Raw genomic sequence first — 19,855 nt, 5'->3', positions numbered from 1 at the left:
CTGTGAGACTCTGTTTGAGTCAAGTTGATGGGAAGACACTTCCTAAATGCCTTGATTATTGCTTTGATTTCAAGCAAAGAGCCTCAACTGTGAGATCAAGGGAATGCAAGTTACCTTCACCAGGCTCGTCCAATACCTTAATGGGCATTTTAACCCAAAGTCTCTTACAACAATTACTTGAACAGTGAACTGTGAAGAGCTACGATTCTTTGCCAGATCTGCTTATGCTGTCACAGGGTTTCTGTGTGGTTCTTGCTGCACAGATGAAAACGGAGAATCTACAAGGCCTGGACTGCGCAAAAATGAGGCTGCATTTTCCTCAGGGCTCCTAAGGGCTGCAGCATACAACCTGCTAAAGAACAGATATGGCTCTTGACCTGGATTTCTACGGTTAATGAAGTATTCCTAATTCAGACACAAAAATCAAGTCTGTATTGACGTTGTCTGCATTTTCAAGTGCAGCAAGGAATTAAAATAAACCATTTCCAGACATGTTCTTCCAAGAGCTTAGAATCAAGGAAAAGCATAGGTTGGATGGCACACTAGGAGATCTCTAGTCCAGCCTCCTGCTCCAAGCAGGGCTAACTTCACCTCCAGAACAGGCTGCCCAGGGCCTCCTCCAGCCAAGTTCCCATCTGCTGGAAAAGGCTCTGAACAACCCCCTGTATGGAGAGGTCTCCCTTTCCTCCTCACAGCTAGAGGACTTCCAGGAGCATCCTGGCAGCCTCAGGCACTCTCTGCAATTCCAACAGGAGAACCAAACTGCATCTTCCCACCCTTGTGGTGCTCTGAAAACCCCAAGGCTTTTTCCTGCTAGGGAAATTTCTGTATGGGATACGCTGCCATGAGAGCATCACTCCTCAGTCAAGTTTCAATCCTTCACGTAGCCCTAAACATCAGACGCAAATCCTCCTTTCTCCTGTTTATTTCTGTTCTTGAAGGAATGGATGGAAAAACTGTAAGCATTAATATTCTAAGCAAATTAGTACTTTAACACACAGGAAGGCCAGTTCTTATCCTGGCCTAGAACAGACTCTGATCAGAACAGGAACTCGTTGATCTGACCTAGGGCAGCTCCCACATGTTACAACACTGGTGAAGAACAAAATTCTTTTTTAATGAGAAAAATCCTGCCAGCAGGTTTCAGAAATGTCAAGGTCATTCTCACGCACAACTAATAGAAGTTAATCTTCCCAGAGTTTCCAGTTTTCAGAATCTTTTAGACTGGACAGTTTCTGAAGGGCCAAAGAAAGCAATGTACTCAACTTGGTAGGGAGACCTCCACATCAAAGAAGAAAGCTGAGAGCTAGGTAAAAACAGTGTGACTCAGAGGCAGCTAGTGCCTCTGGGAGCCAACCACCGTTTGCAAACCACCATGTGGAGGACAGACAAAGGTCAGCATCTGAACAGGGAATGTGGTGGAGTGAGGAGAAAAGAGGAACAAAAACATTTGTCTGCTTCCTCTTCTATTTACTTGACCTTTGCTAAAATTACTCATTCAAGCCTTTTATCCCACACAGGCCAGACACAGACTCATGGTCTTACCAGTGGTCTGTGCTTCAAGTTTGTTGAACAGATCTCTCCAGGCTAGATCTTGGAAGAAGTTGTTGTATCTATAATCTACAGACCCCAGATACTTGGCCACTGGATGAGAGCCTAAGAAAGAAAGGAAAACATGACAATTGTTCTTCCCAGCACTGAACATAGGTGTGTTTTTTATCTGTAAGGAATTAAATTCCAAAATCAAAACTACACTAGACACCCCAGAAATAAATTACTTCCATTATAACCAAGCAATTTAGTCCAGCTTATCTCTACAAGAGCATGCAAATAGACTTCCCAGCAGAGAGACTGCTTCAACACCACTGATATCTTTCAGTGAAACCACCCTTCCCCCCTGACAAATTAAATTTCGAAAGGCCAAAGAAAACAGGACTGGGAAACTGCTGAGGAAATAAATGACTTGGAAGACAGAGGCCCTACAGCTCTCCATCTCACATAGTTTTGCAAGTGGCTTTCCCAGCAGCCCTTCCTGCCCACAGGCTGCACCGTGGCCAGGTCACCTCTGCCAAGAGGAGTCGGACCCCTTCCTCCAAACACCATTCGCACACCACGGCTGTTCTGCAATACTGAGAAGAGGCAATTGTCCCCAGCCAGGAAAAACAACCCAGGGAGGCTTGTTCAATCGCTGGAGAAGGGCTGTAAGTTCAATAAATCGGCTGTAACTAAAGACAGAAGGCAGAGTCCAAGCATTACAGTCCCCAGCGAACGCTGGCATACGCATCAGGTCCCTGCTTGCCCTTATGGCTCCTCTATGAGCATGGAAAGACCTTCTTGCAGAAAGTTTACATCCTTAGCCTCCAGCTTGCAGCCCTGGATGGAGATATGTCTTCATACTTACTTAATACTGAGCAGAAGAGGGAAGACATTTAATCGACAAACTCTGCCCTGAGAGGTGGTAAAAATCTCCCACCTTCATTTTAGGCCACATGTGTCCCCAAACCAGACAACTCACTCTTGCAACTACCTCTCCAGTCCTCCAACACGGGAGAAAAGGTGTGCCAGGATTACACTTTCCAGTCACCACATTTCAGTCATACTCAGCATGAGTCCTGTACATTTACAATCAGCCATCAAGTGGCCTCAGAGTTTCTCCTAATCAGCTTATTTTTATCCTTCCTGCATAGTGAATTCTCACATCAAGCCACACTTCCAGAGACTGCAAGAGCTCAGTCATCAGGTAACTGGGAACCTGACAACTCCTTCCAAGAAGACCCCAGTTGCTTAACTATACTCACCATCTGCCAGTAAAGCTTATGGTGGAAAAAACCCACTGTCTTTTCTCAGTCCTCCAAACCAGTGCTAACTTCTAGACTTCCAGGAAAGGTTCAAGCAGAGGGTCTCTCTCAGCTCCCCTCAGTGTCATTAGAGCCTGGGGCCTAAGTTCTTTCCTGGACCCTCCTGATCAAGGCTACTTTCAGGCCCATCATTTCTTTTGCAGTGGAGTTTCAAACAGTGCACGCGGAACAGCTCCACACCATGCACTGGAGAAGCGACAGCTTTCCTACATGCTGGGAAAACACATCGCATGTGGCAGATGCACGTGTAAACAAGCACTAAACATGAGGTCTTCCAAGAAGTTCTACCCATGGGAGCTAAATGACATGCTAAAAAACCCCACACAGCCAAAATAACCCCCAACCTTTTTTCTGTTTTGTTTACCCCTTCTTATTTGTTTATACACTGTTTTGGACATCAGAGGAATCCTTCAGCCATAGTATCAGAAGTGTGATGCAGGACCGAATCTCCCAGTGTGGATGCTTACAGACACTAAGCATTTCTCATTGTTAACAAACCACTGTAGGTTGACTCTTCTGTCATTGCAGCGTGTAGTTGTGGACTAAGAAGGTAAAATCATCTTAGAAAAAACTCCACCATTCCTACTTTGAAGGTGCTGCTAACAGCAGAAAGTCTTTTCCTTTAAGACATTTATGGCATGGTCACCATTCTGTCCTTGGTGCTTTTTCAATTGTCAGAAAAGAGAGGTTGCTCCTCAATCACTTTAATGAACTGCCAGAAAGCTGGCGCTTGATCCCATCAGGAAATACTGAAGACTTCTATGGGAAAGGCCCTGTTAGAGAAGTTTCTATATTCAAAGTACATTTAAAAAACATTCACAGTTCTGAAGGAGTTCTATTATCCAAGTGCTTTGTTCTTTTTTCTTTTTTTCTTTTTTTTTTTTTTTTTTAATTACCAAATAAAGTTTTAAGATTGAAAAGACAACCCAAAAACACACTAGCTAAATCTTGTGTTTCACTTTCAGAGAGAGAGTATTTTCATACGATGAAAAGAGAGAAAACTGCAGGAGAGAAAACTCTTCTTCTGAGGCCAGGAGGCAGTCAGCATGCGAGGACCAAAATCCTCAGTCACACAGACTCTCATTCAAATCACATTTAACCCTGTAGAAATAATTTTTTTGTGTTTTTACCCGCTAAAGGGTACTCTCCTCTTCCTGCCAACCACTTTGGAAACTGAATGCCTTCCTTACAGAAGGATCCAGCTCTCTTCTACCTTTTTCATTTGACTTCTGCAAATCCCACCACTGAATTGACAGCCTAACCCCACTGTTCATGGTGCCAGGCAGCAGCTTCTGACTCCTACAGCAAATGCCATCACCTGGTCCCAAACCTAAAGACCAGAAAATACCAAGAAAAAGTGCTTTTCAAGTTTTCTGTTGCCTACATCACCTAAGTGCCCTGTTCACACAAGCCAAGCTTCAGACTAGATCAGCTTCTGGCATCAAACCCTTACAACAACAACATAGCCCCGATGCCCCTGCCCACAAGCATCAGGACCGCCTGGCTTCCCAGGCCTCTCCGCTACAACATTCCTCACGTTTCTGACTACAACAAGACCCCTAACATTATTATCAGTCCACTCCACTTGCATGGACACAAGCGATCCAAGCTGGGTTACTTTCCAGCCAGGCAGGCTTGTTGAGCTGTCGGAAGGGCAGAGATAAGGTGCTGGAAAACTGAGGGAAAAACCCAAGGAGAACAGCACATAAAGGAAAGGTCAAAAGACACACGTAATTTGAATTAATTTAAATGCTCAGCAGTTTCAGAGCCTTTAAAAATTTTTCAGCCTCCCCTCCTTCACAAACATGTTCTGTGTCAGCCTCAGAAAGCCCAGAAGAGTTATTGCTTTGGGAAACACGGTGCCCAATGCATTTAAGATTTCAGCCAGGGCTTCCAGGACATTATTCTATGAATTCATTGTACCATGATAAAAATATATACAAGAGCCTCCCTGTACAGGGAGAAAGTACTCAACCCTTTGCTTCAAACGGAAGGTTTACAAGCAGACTTTGGCATCAAGGACATAAAGATGAAATTCACTCACGCAAGAGCAGCAACACAAGCATTACCCAATACTATGGCAGCGTGACGTTTGCCTCATTTAACAGCCAGACACCTAGCCAAAGTTTCCAGGAGCGCTTCTCCTGAGGGAACACATCACATTTAACCTGTTCATCTTTCTATGAAGAAAAAATGTTCCTTATTTACCTAGAGGGATGATCAAAAACCTCATGTAGCCGAGCCAGTCTGGGGTTTTGTGAGACAGCTGCTCTACAAAGAGCCTCAATACAGCACTGAGGTAATTCTGGGCTCCAGCCACTGCAATTTTAATTGGGTTTGGAGGCTGTGAATTGCAGTTACAGCTAGACAGAAAAAGAGGGAACATACTCATAACCATGCTTCCAACCAGCTATTTCAGAACAAGTAAAAAAAAAAAAAAATTGGTTAATAACACCCAAGGCAGAAGAGAGCTCGTTCAATACACAAAGCAATATCACAATGATTATCGGCAGCTTAAAACATTGAATAAAATGCAACATTGTTCAGTACTTTCTTAATTGCTCTCCTTGCTCCTTCTATCACACATTTTGAGAATCTAAAGGGCTGGACTCAACTATCTAGGTTAGGATGTACCTATTGCAACTAACTGCTGTGTCAGAGAACATACTCAGGTACCCACAGCCCCCAGGGAATGCCTTGAGGAATTGAGGAATTAATCTGGGAATTACTTGGGGACAGGGAGAAAGAACTATTTAAAAACCTACCTATTAGCTTTGCATGCTTTACTGGTTATTAGATCTGATCTATGAGGCAGCCTCCAAAGCACAATCTTTTAAAATCAGCAGTGTCAAAGAAAGGAGACTTGTATCCCCACATATGTGGCAAAACAGCAACAACTTTGCAGGGTTGCCAAGTGCTGAAGAGCCACAAAACTCTGACTTCAGGACAGTAGACTGGGGAGAAGTATTGGAAGGGAGAAGTGTTTCTCAGCTATTGGACAGAAAACTCCCTGGGCACTAGGTCACAGGAGCTGAGAGGCTTTTAGAGCTGAGACTCAACAAACACCACAAGCAAGGTGAGAACTTACTATCTCTGTATCCTGGAGACAATAGTGCTGAAAGCTGCCTGAATATCAGCTGAGGAGCATGTGCAGACCACTGGCAAGGTATGCTTTTGCAAGACATCTGATAGGTACTGAGGAGAGAACAGAACATGTTATGGTCCTTCTTTTTGGTACAGTTTGTGACAAGAAGAAAATCTGCCTCCCCCAGCCTCCTAGGTATTCTCACACCCAGCGTGGGCACTCTACCCATGTCCAATTTGTAGGTGACACAGGTGTTTCCCAAATAACTTGTCCTTGTGCATCAGTCAAAGAAAAACTATTCCTCTAGCAAAATGGAAACACTGGACCTTCTTGACAAACATCAACACTATATCCAAAACACAGCATCTCTGGCAATGACAACTCTAGAATAGCAGGGGTTTTATGGACACAGAGAGCAGGGCAGCAGCAGCAGGCCGTTCACCTAGCAGACAGCACTGGGTTGGAGTAGATGCTCTCTATTCACCTGCTTCTGGAACTGCAGTTGCACCTCTCTGATTTCAAAAGGACTTAAACAAATGCAACGTCCTGTCTACCTTTGAGCACTAAAAAATGGGGAAGGGTGCTACCAACATACATGTTCCTCATGACGCACTGTTTCCCCTCCATGCAGCTAGCAAAAAACAAGTTAACACACACCTCGGGTATACATGGACATAACATTGATGAGACTCAGCAATTAATCTCACACTTTCAAACTCTGCACCACTAATCCATACACCCCAGCCAATGCCATCTTCACCTCCTCTGATACTGCACGCTCAAGCTGCTAAAACTACTGGGAGAAAAGACCTACAATACTTTCTATCCATCTCTAGAAGGTGTTTCTCCATCTTCGAAGTATAGAGAAACTGGAACCAGTAGCTCAGCAGGTATTTTTTGTTTCAGACACTGAGACCATAGTTCTTCCAGAAGCAGAAAGCCAAACCAGCCAACCTAACTCCACAGCCCCGGCACAAGTTCTATGGGCAACAGTCACCCAGTACACGTTTACTGGGTTTCCTCCATATACATTTTATTACTTTCTCAGACTGAGGTTCCAAAAGGAGTAAAATTTATTCCAAACTACAACCCAAACCTGTAATAAACCACCCCATGTTGCCAGCATAAGAAAGCACTGCTAAGGGTTCTCCTTAACACAACTATCACTCACTCAGAAAAGATGGGGTGACATACCTGCAGTCAGGAATCACAAGTGTACAAGCAAGACAACAGAGTGGACCTGAAATATTTTCTCCTGTGATCATCACCTGTGCCCAGAAATCTCAGTCTAAACCACAGGTCAGTCCTCTCTGCTTCCTCCGCCCCAGCCTACCACAGCCAAGAAGCAGGCACCTGAGTGCAAGGGTCCTGCCATTCCCAGCATGCTGCTAACCAGAAGGAATGGCATTTCTTAGAAAAGGAAAAACCTCCAGGGAAAGAGTCAGGCAGCAAAGCCTTACAAGATCCACAGCATCTCCTGGTGAAATGAAATCCAATCTGTAAGCACTGAACCCACGGTATGCTGCCAGCCCCTGTGCACCACCACTGCTCTTCCAACCAAGCAGCAGAACCTACTTGGTTAGTGGCAGAGCTCAAGGCCTGTCCATTCCTGAGGAAGAACAGCGAAGGGAGAACTTTGCTTCAGGGAACGCCTCCTGCCTTTACCTGGCCTTGCCAATCAGAAGTATTCACAAGAATAATATTTTCTGGCAGCTGGTCATCAGAAACCAGGATGTGATTTAGTTGGTCGTATACCGTTTTCCTGGGGATCTGGAAATAAAGACAAATAGAAGTGAACAGTAGGAGATGTCAGCTCTAATCCTCAAGACACCAGCTCCAGCTCTTGCATTCATGACAGGTGGCTGTGCATGTCTGGCCAGTGCACGGTCACCCCATCAGCAAAGGCATGCTAGCAGCAGCCCTGGCTGCTGGGACTGACATTTACCAGCTTCTTCAATACTGCAATATTCTGCAGGCTCCTTTATTAGCCACCTTGGTTTTGTTGGCCATTACTCCTTCTGCCATGCACTTTTCCTTATGTCATTTTATACCAGTTAACAGTAGTCCAAGCAATTTTGGATTCATAGAAGCCAGTAACAATCTCCTTCAAGGAGGTAATTAACTGAGTCCTGCAGCTAACAAAAGTACATCAGAGATGCTCTGCACGAGTCAGTCCCCTTTTGCAATTCCTAGCAATTTGCCTTATTTCAAAGAAGTAGTTCCTCAACACATCCCTATTCATTTCTCATCATAACAATCTGTTCCAGTGTTTTCAGTTCATGGCTGGCTGACAAAGCAACAAGCTGGCAAAACCCAGCAGACTGGATGGAGGATGCAGTATCAGCCAAGATACAAATTCCCTCCTTCCTGGAGCTGTAGGGCCCAGCTCCTTTCCAGCAGGGAGAGCACTTGGACCAGAAGGAAAGGGACCACAGGAGACTGTTGGAGAAGAGGACAAACTATGAGTGGCTGGAGAGACAGCAATCTTTTTCACACCTGTAAGTGGTGCCGGGTGTCTGGAGAGCGTTCATTGTCCAGACTGTTCGCTCTCTCGTTCTGTGGCCTCACTGGCTGCCTCTCCTTCAGAGAAGTGCTCCTTCCCCGTCGTCCCGTCTGCTTCCCTTCAGACCTGCTAGAGAGAAGTGCTTGCATTCCATAGCTGTCTCATATCTGAGAGAGATCCACCCCCCAGTCCCAGATCACCCAGTCTAGCAACCTCAACAACATCAGTGGAGGCACTGGGGAATCGTGCATGTAGATCTGAGCTAGCTTGAGTAATTCTGCTTGATAGTGCAGAGCACACAGTTCAGCTACAGAGCATGTTCCCAGGAGTCCCAGGCAGACTTCCACAGCCCATGCTAAGACTCACAGCACCACCCTGCTATAGCTACACCAGCACAATAGGATCCAGCCACGCAAACTGCAGTCACACACTCAAAAGCAGCACAGAAATACCTCTTCAAAAGAACATGTATTGCTTGCAAATAACCACAGAAACTATATGGTGGAGTTGAAGCCCACATTCACTACCCTATTTTGGAAAGTTTAACAGGACATAAGTTAGACCTGACAACCACCTTTAAGGCCAAAACCTGCATCAGACATTGACTTAGCAATAGTGTCTTTGAGCAAGCAGCTCCAGAGTTTTATAAAAACTTCCTTCCTCACGGAGCAGGTACAACACAGGAGACAGGAGCAGCCTCAGAGCAATGCTGCTCTTCAAGGTTCTGAGCATTCATTTATCAAGTGCACAAGACCCATCACTTGAGTGCCTGAACACAAGGAAGGTCTCTGTGCAGTCAATGACTTAAGGCCATCCTGAACAAATGCTAGCAGGCTGTCCAGGACTTCCCGAGCAGCCCTGCAGCAGGCACATGCTGTGTCACCGCTCTACCTGGTGGACGGGATAATGAGGGATTCGGTCTTAGTGATCTTCCCACTGGGTGGGAGCTTCTCGACAAACACATCTGGTGTGGGAAGTTCAGCTTCCTGGACCTCGGCTTGCTGGTTAGACTCCTGCAAAAACACAGAGAACCGAGTCATCAGGAACAAACCCTCCCCTCTGTTTCACTACCACAAGGGCTGGCAGGAGGCACCCCAGCTTGGCTCTGGCTGGGGCACATTCAGCCTGCCTCTTCCAGACGTGCTACTCACTGCCAAAAGCCCCAGTACTGGCTATCTGGGGCTACCAGTTCCCAACTCTGCCTCACAAGGGAGCTGGAGATAGGAAAGGTGCTCAGATATGCTATTTGGAATAGGTACTCTTCCAGCTCAAAGCCAGGGATACACCTCCTAATACAACACAGATTAATTCAGCTTACCCAAATGAACTAGAGCAGAAAGACAGACATCGGAGAAATGTTACAAACTGCATGTCCCCAGTACAGCAACTTGAGCTTTGGGATTTTTACCCCAGGACCAGCTTGATTTCTGCCAATTCACCTTGAAGTAATACTTCTGTCTGATAAAATGGAACAGCCCTGAGAATACTTTCCAGGACGATACACATGCTCTGTAGCATACTTTGGTTCAGCCTTCCTCAAACCAAGAGAAAGGTTGTTTAAACAGAAGGCCACATAAAGTATTCCAGTTTCAAAAGCGTGAAAGACAAGAACCTCCTACAACTAAGGTCAGGAGGAGAGCTCAGCATTATCTTCACTGCAGCTGATGTTATCTACTTAAGTTGCGCTGCATACACAAATATATGGACAGACACATGCCACAATGCAGTTCACAGCTGACACACAAACTGCCAGGAGGAACATTAACAAGTGCGTTTTCAACTTACATACGGGACAGTGTCAGAAATACTGTCGCCTGCATGTTTGGGTCCAAGACTCTTTGTCTTTTCAGGCACTTCTACCTGCTTGAGAGGAGAAAAATCATTAGGAGGTATGGCACCAGCACAGTTTTCAGCCACACTCTCTGGATCACGCTGTTGAAATGACTCATTTGACCGTTTAAACATCGCACAGCGCTGCAGTATGACCAGGAGTACTTCCTGGTCACACCAGAACTAAATGCATTAGCATGGGATGTGGAAAATCAGCAGCTGATGCACGATACACAGTAGAGGCAAGGAAGTGCCCTGGAATAGGGCTGATATTCTCTGCACCTAATACTCCCTTCCACGAGGGGATGGAAAAGGGGGTGAGCTGCCCCTCAGCGTTCGCTCCCAGCCACGATGAAAAGTATCCCAACAACAGGAAGGTAAAGCTGCCCTGAAACAGTGCCAGGGAGTCCCTAAAACTCCCAGGTAACATCCCCCATCCTGGCTGTCATTGCAAGTACCCAGGAATCAGGAGCTATTCACACTGTTAGGAAGTATTCAATACACAACCTGAAAATATGCACTTGAGTTAAGAGATCTACTTTAAAAACAAACAAACAAAACAAACACCAAAACTAAACCCACATGTTTTATTAGCAGCAAATTCATGTGTCTGCATCCAAGTCTTTAAAGGAGGTTAGAGAGGGTACTTTAATTTACACACGCAAATAGAGATAGGGCAGGTATTAGGGCCAAATATGGCAGTTCAATACCACATGGCCAGAGCGCTGTAATTTCAAAGGGAATGTAGATGGGTAGAGGAGACCTTGAGGCTTCTACATTAACTGCAGATAGACAACCTTCTTGAAACATGACTTACAGGGCTTGATGGCTCTCTCTGGCTCCTGATGCTGTGAATGCTACCAATTTCTGTCTGAGAGCTGGAGTGTGACAGTCCTTCAAAATAAGGCCTGAAGAAAGAAAGCAAAAGCAATTTCTTATTATCAAAAACACTAACAGAAAAAGTCTAACGTGTTCACAGCAAAGCAAAACGACTGTTCCCAGGGCATCTTACGGCTCCCCCATGGTTCCAGTAAAATTTATAGGCAACTTTTGAAAGGAAGGGGAGGTCTCCAGGACAGCAGGAGAAGCCACAAAGTCCAGGGTCCCCTCATACTGACTAACTGACCTCCATTTAAAGGATCCAACATGCCAACTGTCACACATAAGACCATATTTATAAAGCTCTTACTAGGAATGCTTGCACACTCTCACATCGCACCCCAAACAGCAGCTTTTGTTTCCATAAAATCTGGGGTGGGCACATGGGTCCAGCATTTTCCCACAGCAGAACAGAATGCACATTCACACCACACAGGCAGTTGTGTCCTCACTACCCCAAGCACCAGGTGCAAAGTTTCACACTGCAGTTCTTGTTTCAGCTTTGCAACTGCTGATTGAACTACATGCCAATCCAGAGAGGGTCTAGCTCTTGACTGAAAGACAGCAAGTAGAGTTACTGCCCCCCCAGTACTCTGCTCCTGTGGGTAAGTGAGTCTTGGTGCTAATATGCATTTTATTTCCAGCTTGCATCTGGATTTGGCTGCCAGCCCTAGGATCCAATTACACATTTGCTCAAGAAGATAAGGTAGCGCATACAATCAGATTGCGCTTCCATGTGAAAAGGCAGCTCATCACAGCAGGCTACAAGACTCAATTACAATTTAAGGAACTGATTTTTCTTGCTGCACAAAAAATCTGCCTACAAGCATCAGCATTTATCACATCTCTTTCAAGATAAGAACACAAGAACTGGACGCAGCAAACCACAAAGTGTCTCCCCAGGACCAAACAGACACAACAAGTTCTTATTCCAGCAATATTCCAGCAATCCCACATCCCAGAACAGCTAGCTCCTTGGCTCCAGGGAACAGGACACGAGCTCTCAGTGTGTACAGTACAACACTTTGGCTTGTTTCAAAGCAGCTCCTTACCACAACACACCTACTTTCAAATCTCTTCCAGGTAGGGCCTACCAACTGGCAATATATTGGGTCAAGCTCCAAATGCCTTTATAAGCCACCAGCCCCATCACTTACCACTGCTGCCCCAGTCTATCCTTGACATCTTCTGGCTCACTGATAGTGAACAAGTCACTCCAGACTCAGAATCTATTTTTAGCCCAACTAGGTTATTCTACATTAATTAGAATATTATGACACCTGGTAACTAGCTGGCATTTAGCAGATACTGTACTGACCAACTGCAGCGGTAGGCTTTGCTTGTTTCAGAGCCGTCACAACAGTGAAGGCCTGAGCGTGCAACCACGTGTCCGTCACAGAAGCATGAGTGCAGCTCGAACAGTCTCATGTTTTCAGTCTTTATTCAGGCAGGGACATGACACAGCTCTGTTAGCTCAGGGTTCTGCATCTGAGACCCTGAGCCAGCAATCCCCGACTCACCTCCACTGTGCTGTGATTGCTCATACATCAGTTCACGCAAAAGCTGGTTCAGAACAGGCTTGTGTGTGTCTACATGTGCGGCAGTCAGTCCCCGTGGGCCCTGAGGGACTCCTTTGTTTCCCGCAGTTCTGCTCCCTTAATCCCTACAAAGACTGTCTTTCCACATAGGGTCTTATCAGCTTTTCCAGAAAGACACAGTCTGCCTTTTCTATCCCTGCCCCTACTGCTGCAGCTTCCAACCACATCTCCTTCTGCCTTAGCACAGATTTCCTGGTTGCTTCTACCACCGCTTCAAAACACTTGTGCACAGCTTAATTCTACTGCCTGCCTGTCAACAATTCCTACCCCTGTGCTCCGGTGGCAAGGCAGGCAGAACATCTGCAAAGGGAACAAGGAAGAAACAAGACTGAAGGGAGGTTAGACCCCTGCTACCCCCAGCTCACAAGCAGTCATTCAAGCCGTAACACCACACACTAGGGCTCCAACACCAGATCAAGAGGGGAAAAAAACAGGATGGAGGGGTGGGAATAGAAACATCTGATCTGTGCTGACACTGCTCATGGTCTCTCTCTGGCCAGCATCAGCCACCCCACACTTACTTTAACTTTGGCTTCGGAGTGCTCAAGACACTGTCATCATCTTCCATTTCTGGCCCGCTGTCACTGGGGTTCTCTATATCCAGTGTGTCATACAGAAGGTCCAAGTCCTCCTCCACCTCTGGAACATGCTCTGCCGGGTCCTGCTCTGAATCCAGAACCTGCACACAGGACAAAAGCAAGCATCACTGACCCTTGTAGGAGCCAGACCAACCCCATGTCACCTGAGCTGCCCCGAGGACTGCAGCACAGCAGTCTTGGGAGTAAGATTCTGTTCCCAGTGCAAGGATACTATATCCAACAGAAACATTAAGTACATGAAAAGTGTTTGTTTTGGGTCAAGCTTGTCGGTGTCTGGTTAAGCAGGAGTTACCTATTGAACTAAGCATCCATGAACAAGCTATTAACCATAGATTATGTCCATTATCAACCCCATTCTATAAACAAAGCTTTAAAAAGGCCCCTAATGGAGTCCTAGTTTTCTTAGAACAAGTACAGAAGTGCTGTACTCCCAACAGTGTAACCTCTCTAGGGTTTTACTGAAAAAGCTGCCATGACACCTCCTGATTTGATACCCAAGCAGATAGAAATGACAAAAATGTCCACAGGAGGCACCTGAAACCTGGACAAGGATCAGCTGCCACCCATATGCAAAGCCAAAGAGAAGAGGTATCTCACACACAACTTCCACAGGTTGCTTCACACATACACCAGAGTAAGCAGGCAGCTGTGCACAGTTCAGAGCTCGATTTTTGAACGGCAGCTCCAGAAAAGCAGCAGCTCAGCTGGCTGAGACCTCAGCTGTGGGTGCTGACTCTGCTGAGCTAACTTGGGAAGAACTGCAAAGCTAACAGGACTGTTGGGAAGCATAAAGAGTTAGTCACTCTTTCCCACAAGCCACAAAATCAGCACACAGCCAGCCAACTGAGAGGTTAACTGGTTTTATATTAGGTACTTAACGTTACACAGGTTTCTTGGGTTCTGGATCTCTTTTCATTTTCAGCTCTGACCAGACAATTGACTCTCCTGAGGATCTGTGTTCCCTGTCCAAGTTTTTCATGTCTTGCCTGGCTGTTCTAGTAAGATGATCAAGCAGACTGGGATTTAACTTTACAAGCAACATACACACTAGACTACTTGCCTTTGAAAGGGTCAATGATAATTTCAAAGCAGTCTGCATAACTAATGGATACACATGGGGTTGCCAAAATCTGGTTTTGATAAAACTCAATCTAGAAAATGTTTGATGACTTTAAAGTTGGCCTTCAAGCCTCCATGCAAGGCCAGGGTGTAAGAAAGGTCACATCCACTGCAGACTTGAAAACAAAACAAAGGGAACTAGAGGGAAACGTGAGAGCGTTCCTGAAGACTAAAGCAAGGTGCACCAAGCAGTTAGAGGGCAACACACAGACAGGAAGGCTTACAGACTGGATTACTTACCTCGTCAGACACTTTAAACCTCTTCAGCAATGCCACAACCTTCTGTTTGAAGTTTTGTTGCTGCAAGTCAAACACACTTTTACATAAGTAAAGCATAAGTGAACTGTTCTCTCCCAGTCTGCAAGAAGCCCAGACACATCTGACACTGGTGCTCTAGCTGCTGCTTCAAATCGAACAACTCCTGGCACCACAAACCAAGTCTCTGCTGTTCTCATTTTGAAATCAGCTTTTCCAGACCTATGATACTTTCCCTCCTGCATTACAACAAACTCTGTCCCACTCCACCAAGCATTATAGACCTTCTGGTGCTGCTGGATGGCACACCACTCTTGGTTGGACACAGAGTGGGTAACAAATTCTTTTATCTGCCAGATCGCCTCCTGTACTTGTTTGATAGATTTTCTGGCAAATATTTGACAGTAACTTTTCTGATTCTTAAAAAGCTCGAGCCAACACAGGCACCTACCCACTGACCCAAAGTACAAACATGTTTTCTACCAACAAAGCATTGTTTTTTCCAGGAGCTTGCAGTTCATCCTGACATGCTAATTTATTCGACTAACAGCACTATAGAAAAGTTGTAGGGCTTGTCCTTAGCACTTGCCTATCAGAAAAATGCTTTCCAAGTCTGATACTCCCAGATCCTGGACACAGCAGGCACCACATCCAAAACTACACAAGCCAAACTGCCGCACTACTTTTGTGTTTACTTGCCCCCAAGAGCTCACTCTCTCTTGCAGGACCAAACAGCTGAGATTTGCCACAAGCTGCCCAGCCTTTCTGTCTGTCACTGACCAACCTAATATGTACACTCTGAAGAAAAGCAAGATGAGAAGGATCCAGGCATGAGTGCTGGTAGAGTATTTGAGGTGGCATCCCTGTGTCAGGAGGAAAGGGAGGAGAAAATGGCTGGCACCAAGCCACTCTTAGGTGAAGAAAGTTGCTCATCTGCTGGCTCTCCTGTATCTCACAAGAGCTCTTCTTGCAAGTCCAACTGCCTGCTCCCACTCTGGCCTCAGACACTGACCCACGCCTCCAAACATAGCCCTTTACCTCTGAACTCAAGTCCTGTGAGCTGCAACCACCTTCTAGACAGCTGAAGTTTAGGTGAAATAAATCCACCAGGCCTCAAACTCTCCAAAGACTGCCCTATTTCTGTCCCCAATGCACTTGTGAGGCCAAGATGCTCTCATGATAGTGAGAGTTGTCTTCTGGCTCAGGATGCCAAGCAAAACTGTCCATCATGCAGACCACCTTGGACCAGCACTACAGTCTGTGGAGGGGGGACACACAGCATGCAGTAGCTAACGTGAGATGGCAAGAGCTGTTCGCTGGCCTGAATGGTTTGAGAGTGGGCAGACAGGAGACCCGTTGGGTCTGGAGCTGGGCTGATGTTAACTTGCAGCACCAAATCCAGTTTTGCACCAGCCCCACACACTGGAAACTCAGTATGCGTTTAGTGGTCAAGGCTAGAAAGACATTATTCGTACTGTGAAGAAGTTGCTAGTTTAATAACCAAGTGGTGTATTTTGTCCTGGCTGGTCACTGACACCTGAAAACAATACTAAGGACACCAAGGATATGAACTAGCATGCTCCTGGTCTCATACAGAGGATCTTTTTAGTGGCAGATTCAGGTCAAAACGGGGTTTATTTCAGACACTATCAAAATACGGATTTCAGAAATAGCATCACAGTAGGTACAATGATCTCCAATCCTAAGTCCAAAAAAGAAAATCTAGCCCATCCTGGTGGTTTTGAGTTATTGTCATCACAGACGTGTATAAACACTTGTGTAAGCAGGAAGCTGCACTATGGCGTAGTCAAGCACAAGTCACTGCTCCACACAGAAACGTAGCTTTGCAGGCACACGCATGCTTGCTGTGAGAGGGTGGACAGCTGCATGCGACTTAGCTGGATATTGAAGGCTTTGACACTTCTTTTGCCTCAGCACCACATGCACCACCTCAGGTTTATCTATCAAGCTCCAGCCCCTGACTGAGCTACTTCATTTTGATGCCTTCCCACTGGCCTCTCCCATGCAGAGCACAAACAGAAGAGCTTCCCTTCATTTCGAGCTACTTTCAGGACTTATATGAGCATGGATCCTGCACTGTCTTCTTATGGGGGTGAATTTCACACACTTAACATGATTTTTGGAGCTACTTAACCTTGCAGCCAAAGGACACTCAACACAGCACATACACACACCTTGGACAGCCCCACTCCCTGAACTGGCTGCTTCTGCTAGCTCTTCACATGCTGTGACCATGCCCCCAAGCTCCCTGCTGGGCCAGCATGTCTAATACTGCTGCTCCCGTAAGCCACACGCACTGTGCATCCTGGCCAAACCCCGTCAGTGTTAGTAAAACTAATTTCCACCGACCCTGGTTATGGACGTCGTTCTTACTATCGATCTCCGCTGCTTCTTGGGCTTCCCCAGCTCGTACTCATCATCATCCAAATCCTGAACAGAAAGAGGATTCCTGTGTTACCTTTGTGATTTGGGGACACGTGAGCATTTACACGCTAAAAATGTTCCCTCTGTGAAGATGAACCTGATGCTCTGTTTTCCAGGCTTTCAGCATTTGCCTTAATCGCAGTTATGATGGCAGAGGGAGAAAGGAAGTGAACCAGGTCTGCAGGGAGCCAGGAATAACAGCTTGGAGCAGCAAAACAGCCCTAGTTCTACACTCAAGGAACAAGGATAGTCACAATCCCATATTTCGGTGGGTTCCTCTCTCAGTACCCTCCAAGAGGTGGAAGGCAGGTGATGCCAGAGTCTGAAGGCAAACAGGACCCAAACTCAGAAGCATCTCACATCTAGCCAGCAGGTTCTCCATAAGGACCTATTTTGCAGAAGGTATTAAAGACTAAAGACTGACTCAGACCCCACTGGCCCTTTAATTACAGCTGGGGATCTAGTTGGGCTCTTCAAATCCAATCAGCATTACAGAATCAACTGATGCTTTGACCATTAAGCAGAGAAACACATCAGGATGCTAATGTTTTAGTGTTTAAAGGGAGCTCAAGTCCAAACACGTGAACAGATAAATGACAGCACGGTGGAAGAAATGGGTTACTGGGCAGGCCTTCTGCCACTGCAGCTAAACACTCGGTGACAGTCTCGCACTATTGTGGTTTAGCTAAAGAAATAGGTTTTTAGTTTCAAGCGTGAGCTGAGAGTGTATACGCTCTACTGAAGCTCTCAAAGGGAGAAGCCATGCCCTAAACAGTACCTGGCCCTGTACGGCATCATCACTGGCCTCCTGCTCAGAAGAGAAGCTCTCGTACTCTTCCTCGGAATAGTTGTCTGAAAGGGAAGGAAAGAGGGGAGAGATCCTGTGAAACTCCTTTAAGGTGAGGGGACAGTCTCATCTCAGAAGCAGAGAAGGCCAACCAACAGTGACAAATCAAGAAAGGAGGCACACAAGGAGATGCCTGCTAGTTTATCTTCTATTTGTGCTAGAACCAGTGAGATGGGAACCACCTGGAGGTAAGGAACAAGGAGAAACATATCTAATATGAAGGAACAACCAGCACACAGATAAGGCTCCTTGAAACACCACCCCCTCTTACCCTGGAAAGAACCACCCGCCAGACAGCAGCAAGTAAAGAGGTTTCTCCATAAGGGAAATTACTTTTCCCCCTAACATGGACATAACTGGCTTAAAGGAGCAAGTAAGACATGCCAGAAGAGTCTAAATCCTTTATTGAAATGACACTTCAGGTGAGCTGCCTGGCCCCAGGCAACAACACACAAGCACCTGTGTGCACTACCTTCAACAGGTCACTCTTCTAGCAGTGAGCAGAAGGCTACTACCACATAAAAAGATTGTCACGAGTAGAAACACAATGACTTCCCTACACAGTGCACAACACCATGGATTTACACTCAATTAAACCAGGACATACTCCACAGCAAAACATATTGCAGGTTTGCAGGTCTCATCTAAGTTAATGAGATGTATTGTAGAATACTCAAAGGAAAAAGAAATTGGAAGAGTAGCTTAAATGTGAATCTCCTGAATACAACACTGTTATCCAGGTGAGAAGCTACAGGTTCTCAACACACCCACCAGTAATGCTGGAAGAGCATTGGCGAGAACAGGTAACCCTTGCTGGATGGCTCAGGCCCGGTGTGATACGCAGGAGAAGCTTTGACAATTCAATCCCCCACTCCTGTCACACTCCCTGCTTACACAGCAACAGGTTTGCAACGTGGGTTTTCTTTGCATTAATCAGTTATAGACACAGCAACTTGGGCAAACTGGTTCTCATTTGTCCCAGGAAGCACCTAAGCCCAGGCAGGGTTTAACTCCAGCTAGTTCAGGAAGACACTGGTCCTCAGAGCATGTGGTTGTACTCTTACCTGTAGACTTGATTTTCTGGCTGGCCTGCATAGTGCTGTCTTCATGGTCAATTGGCTGACTTGACAAGGAGAAGATCCAGATTTCTGCTACCTTCACTGCAGCCTCTTTGATGTTGCTGAAAAGGCTCAGAACCTGGCCACCTTCTGTTGGGTGCTGCATGACCTGGGACATGAATTAAGCAGTACAAATCTGCATTTAAATGTACTGAAATTTCCATCATTTGCATACTACAAGAGTTATTTAATAGAGTTACTCCACATTTCCAAGTACAGAAGCAAGCCAACACTCTGCAGCAGCCACTTGCAGGCAATACACAATGCTAGTTGAGATTTTATTTGACTCCTAATGGAAGTGATGGAAGGAAAGAGAAAGCATTCTGAGCTTGACAGTTGATTAGCTCATCCTTGAAGCACAATACTTGACTACCTCATTACCATGTATTTGCTTCCATGGCACAGTACTGATTTGAATTATCAAGTTACCCATCTTCTGAACACCTAATTAAGGAACTTAATTTTCTGTTAAAGCGCAGCAGAAAAGCCAGTAAAGGCAAAAATTCTTGGTGAGATACAGGTGCAAAGTGCTTCCTTAGAGCAAAAATCCCTTCTCTAGAGAGCTGGCACCTGACTTTCAGGGGAGCTGGCCACCCCAGGCTAATGAAGCAGTGGATCATGACAAACAAGACAATGGTGGAGGCAGACGGACATCTCGTTGTGGGTTTCTCCTTCCTTTGCCTCTCACAGCTCACAGGGCTCTCCCCAGAACCTGAGAC

At 45.9% G+C, this 19,855-nt stretch overlaps 1 protein-coding gene across 8 annotated transcripts in view; it reads right to left on the bottom strand.

Annotated features, from left to right (window-relative positions):
* Nucleotides 1-19,855, bottom strand: part of PACS2 (phosphofurin acidic cluster sorting protein 2) — an 83,942-nt gene that overhangs the window by 25,520 nt on the left and 38,567 nt on the right. For 2 of the 8 annotated variants that reach the window (XM_068416809.1, XM_068416816.1), the window contains 13 exons: nucleotides 19,083-19,245; nucleotides 17,950-18,023; nucleotides 17,097-17,177; nucleotides 14,712-14,771; nucleotides 13,275-13,432; nucleotides 11,094-11,184; nucleotides 10,232-10,309; nucleotides 9,338-9,459; nucleotides 8,440-8,575; nucleotides 7,609-7,713; nucleotides 5,947-6,053; nucleotides 5,067-5,221; nucleotides 1,546-1,656 (listed from right to left, as the gene is read on the bottom strand). In XM_068416809.1, coding sequence (XP_068272910.1) covers nucleotides 1,546-1,656; nucleotides 5,067-5,221; nucleotides 5,947-6,053; nucleotides 7,609-7,713; nucleotides 8,440-8,575; nucleotides 9,338-9,459; nucleotides 10,232-10,309; nucleotides 11,094-11,184; nucleotides 13,275-13,432; nucleotides 14,712-14,771; nucleotides 17,097-17,177; nucleotides 17,950-18,023; nucleotides 19,083-19,245 — 1,441 coding nt within the window. The remainder of the gene's footprint in view (nucleotides 1-1,545; nucleotides 1,657-5,066; nucleotides 5,222-5,946; nucleotides 6,054-7,608; nucleotides 7,714-8,439; nucleotides 8,576-9,337; nucleotides 9,460-10,231; nucleotides 10,310-11,093; nucleotides 11,185-13,274; nucleotides 13,433-14,711; nucleotides 14,772-17,096; nucleotides 17,178-17,949; nucleotides 18,024-19,082; nucleotides 19,246-19,855) is intronic. The other 6 variants (XM_068416810.1, XM_068416811.1, XM_068416812.1 and 3 more) reach the window with 6 other exon arrangements.

Source organism: Nyctibius grandis, chromosome 21, assembly GCF_013368605.1.
Source record: "Nyctibius grandis isolate bNycGra1 chromosome 21, bNycGra1.pri, whole genome shotgun sequence".
NCBI classification, from domain to species: domain Eukaryota; kingdom Metazoa; phylum Chordata; class Aves; order Nyctibiiformes; family Nyctibiidae; genus Nyctibius; species Nyctibius grandis.
Note: the sequence above shows the minus strand (reverse complement) of the source record. Positions and strands in the feature narration are given on the sequence as shown.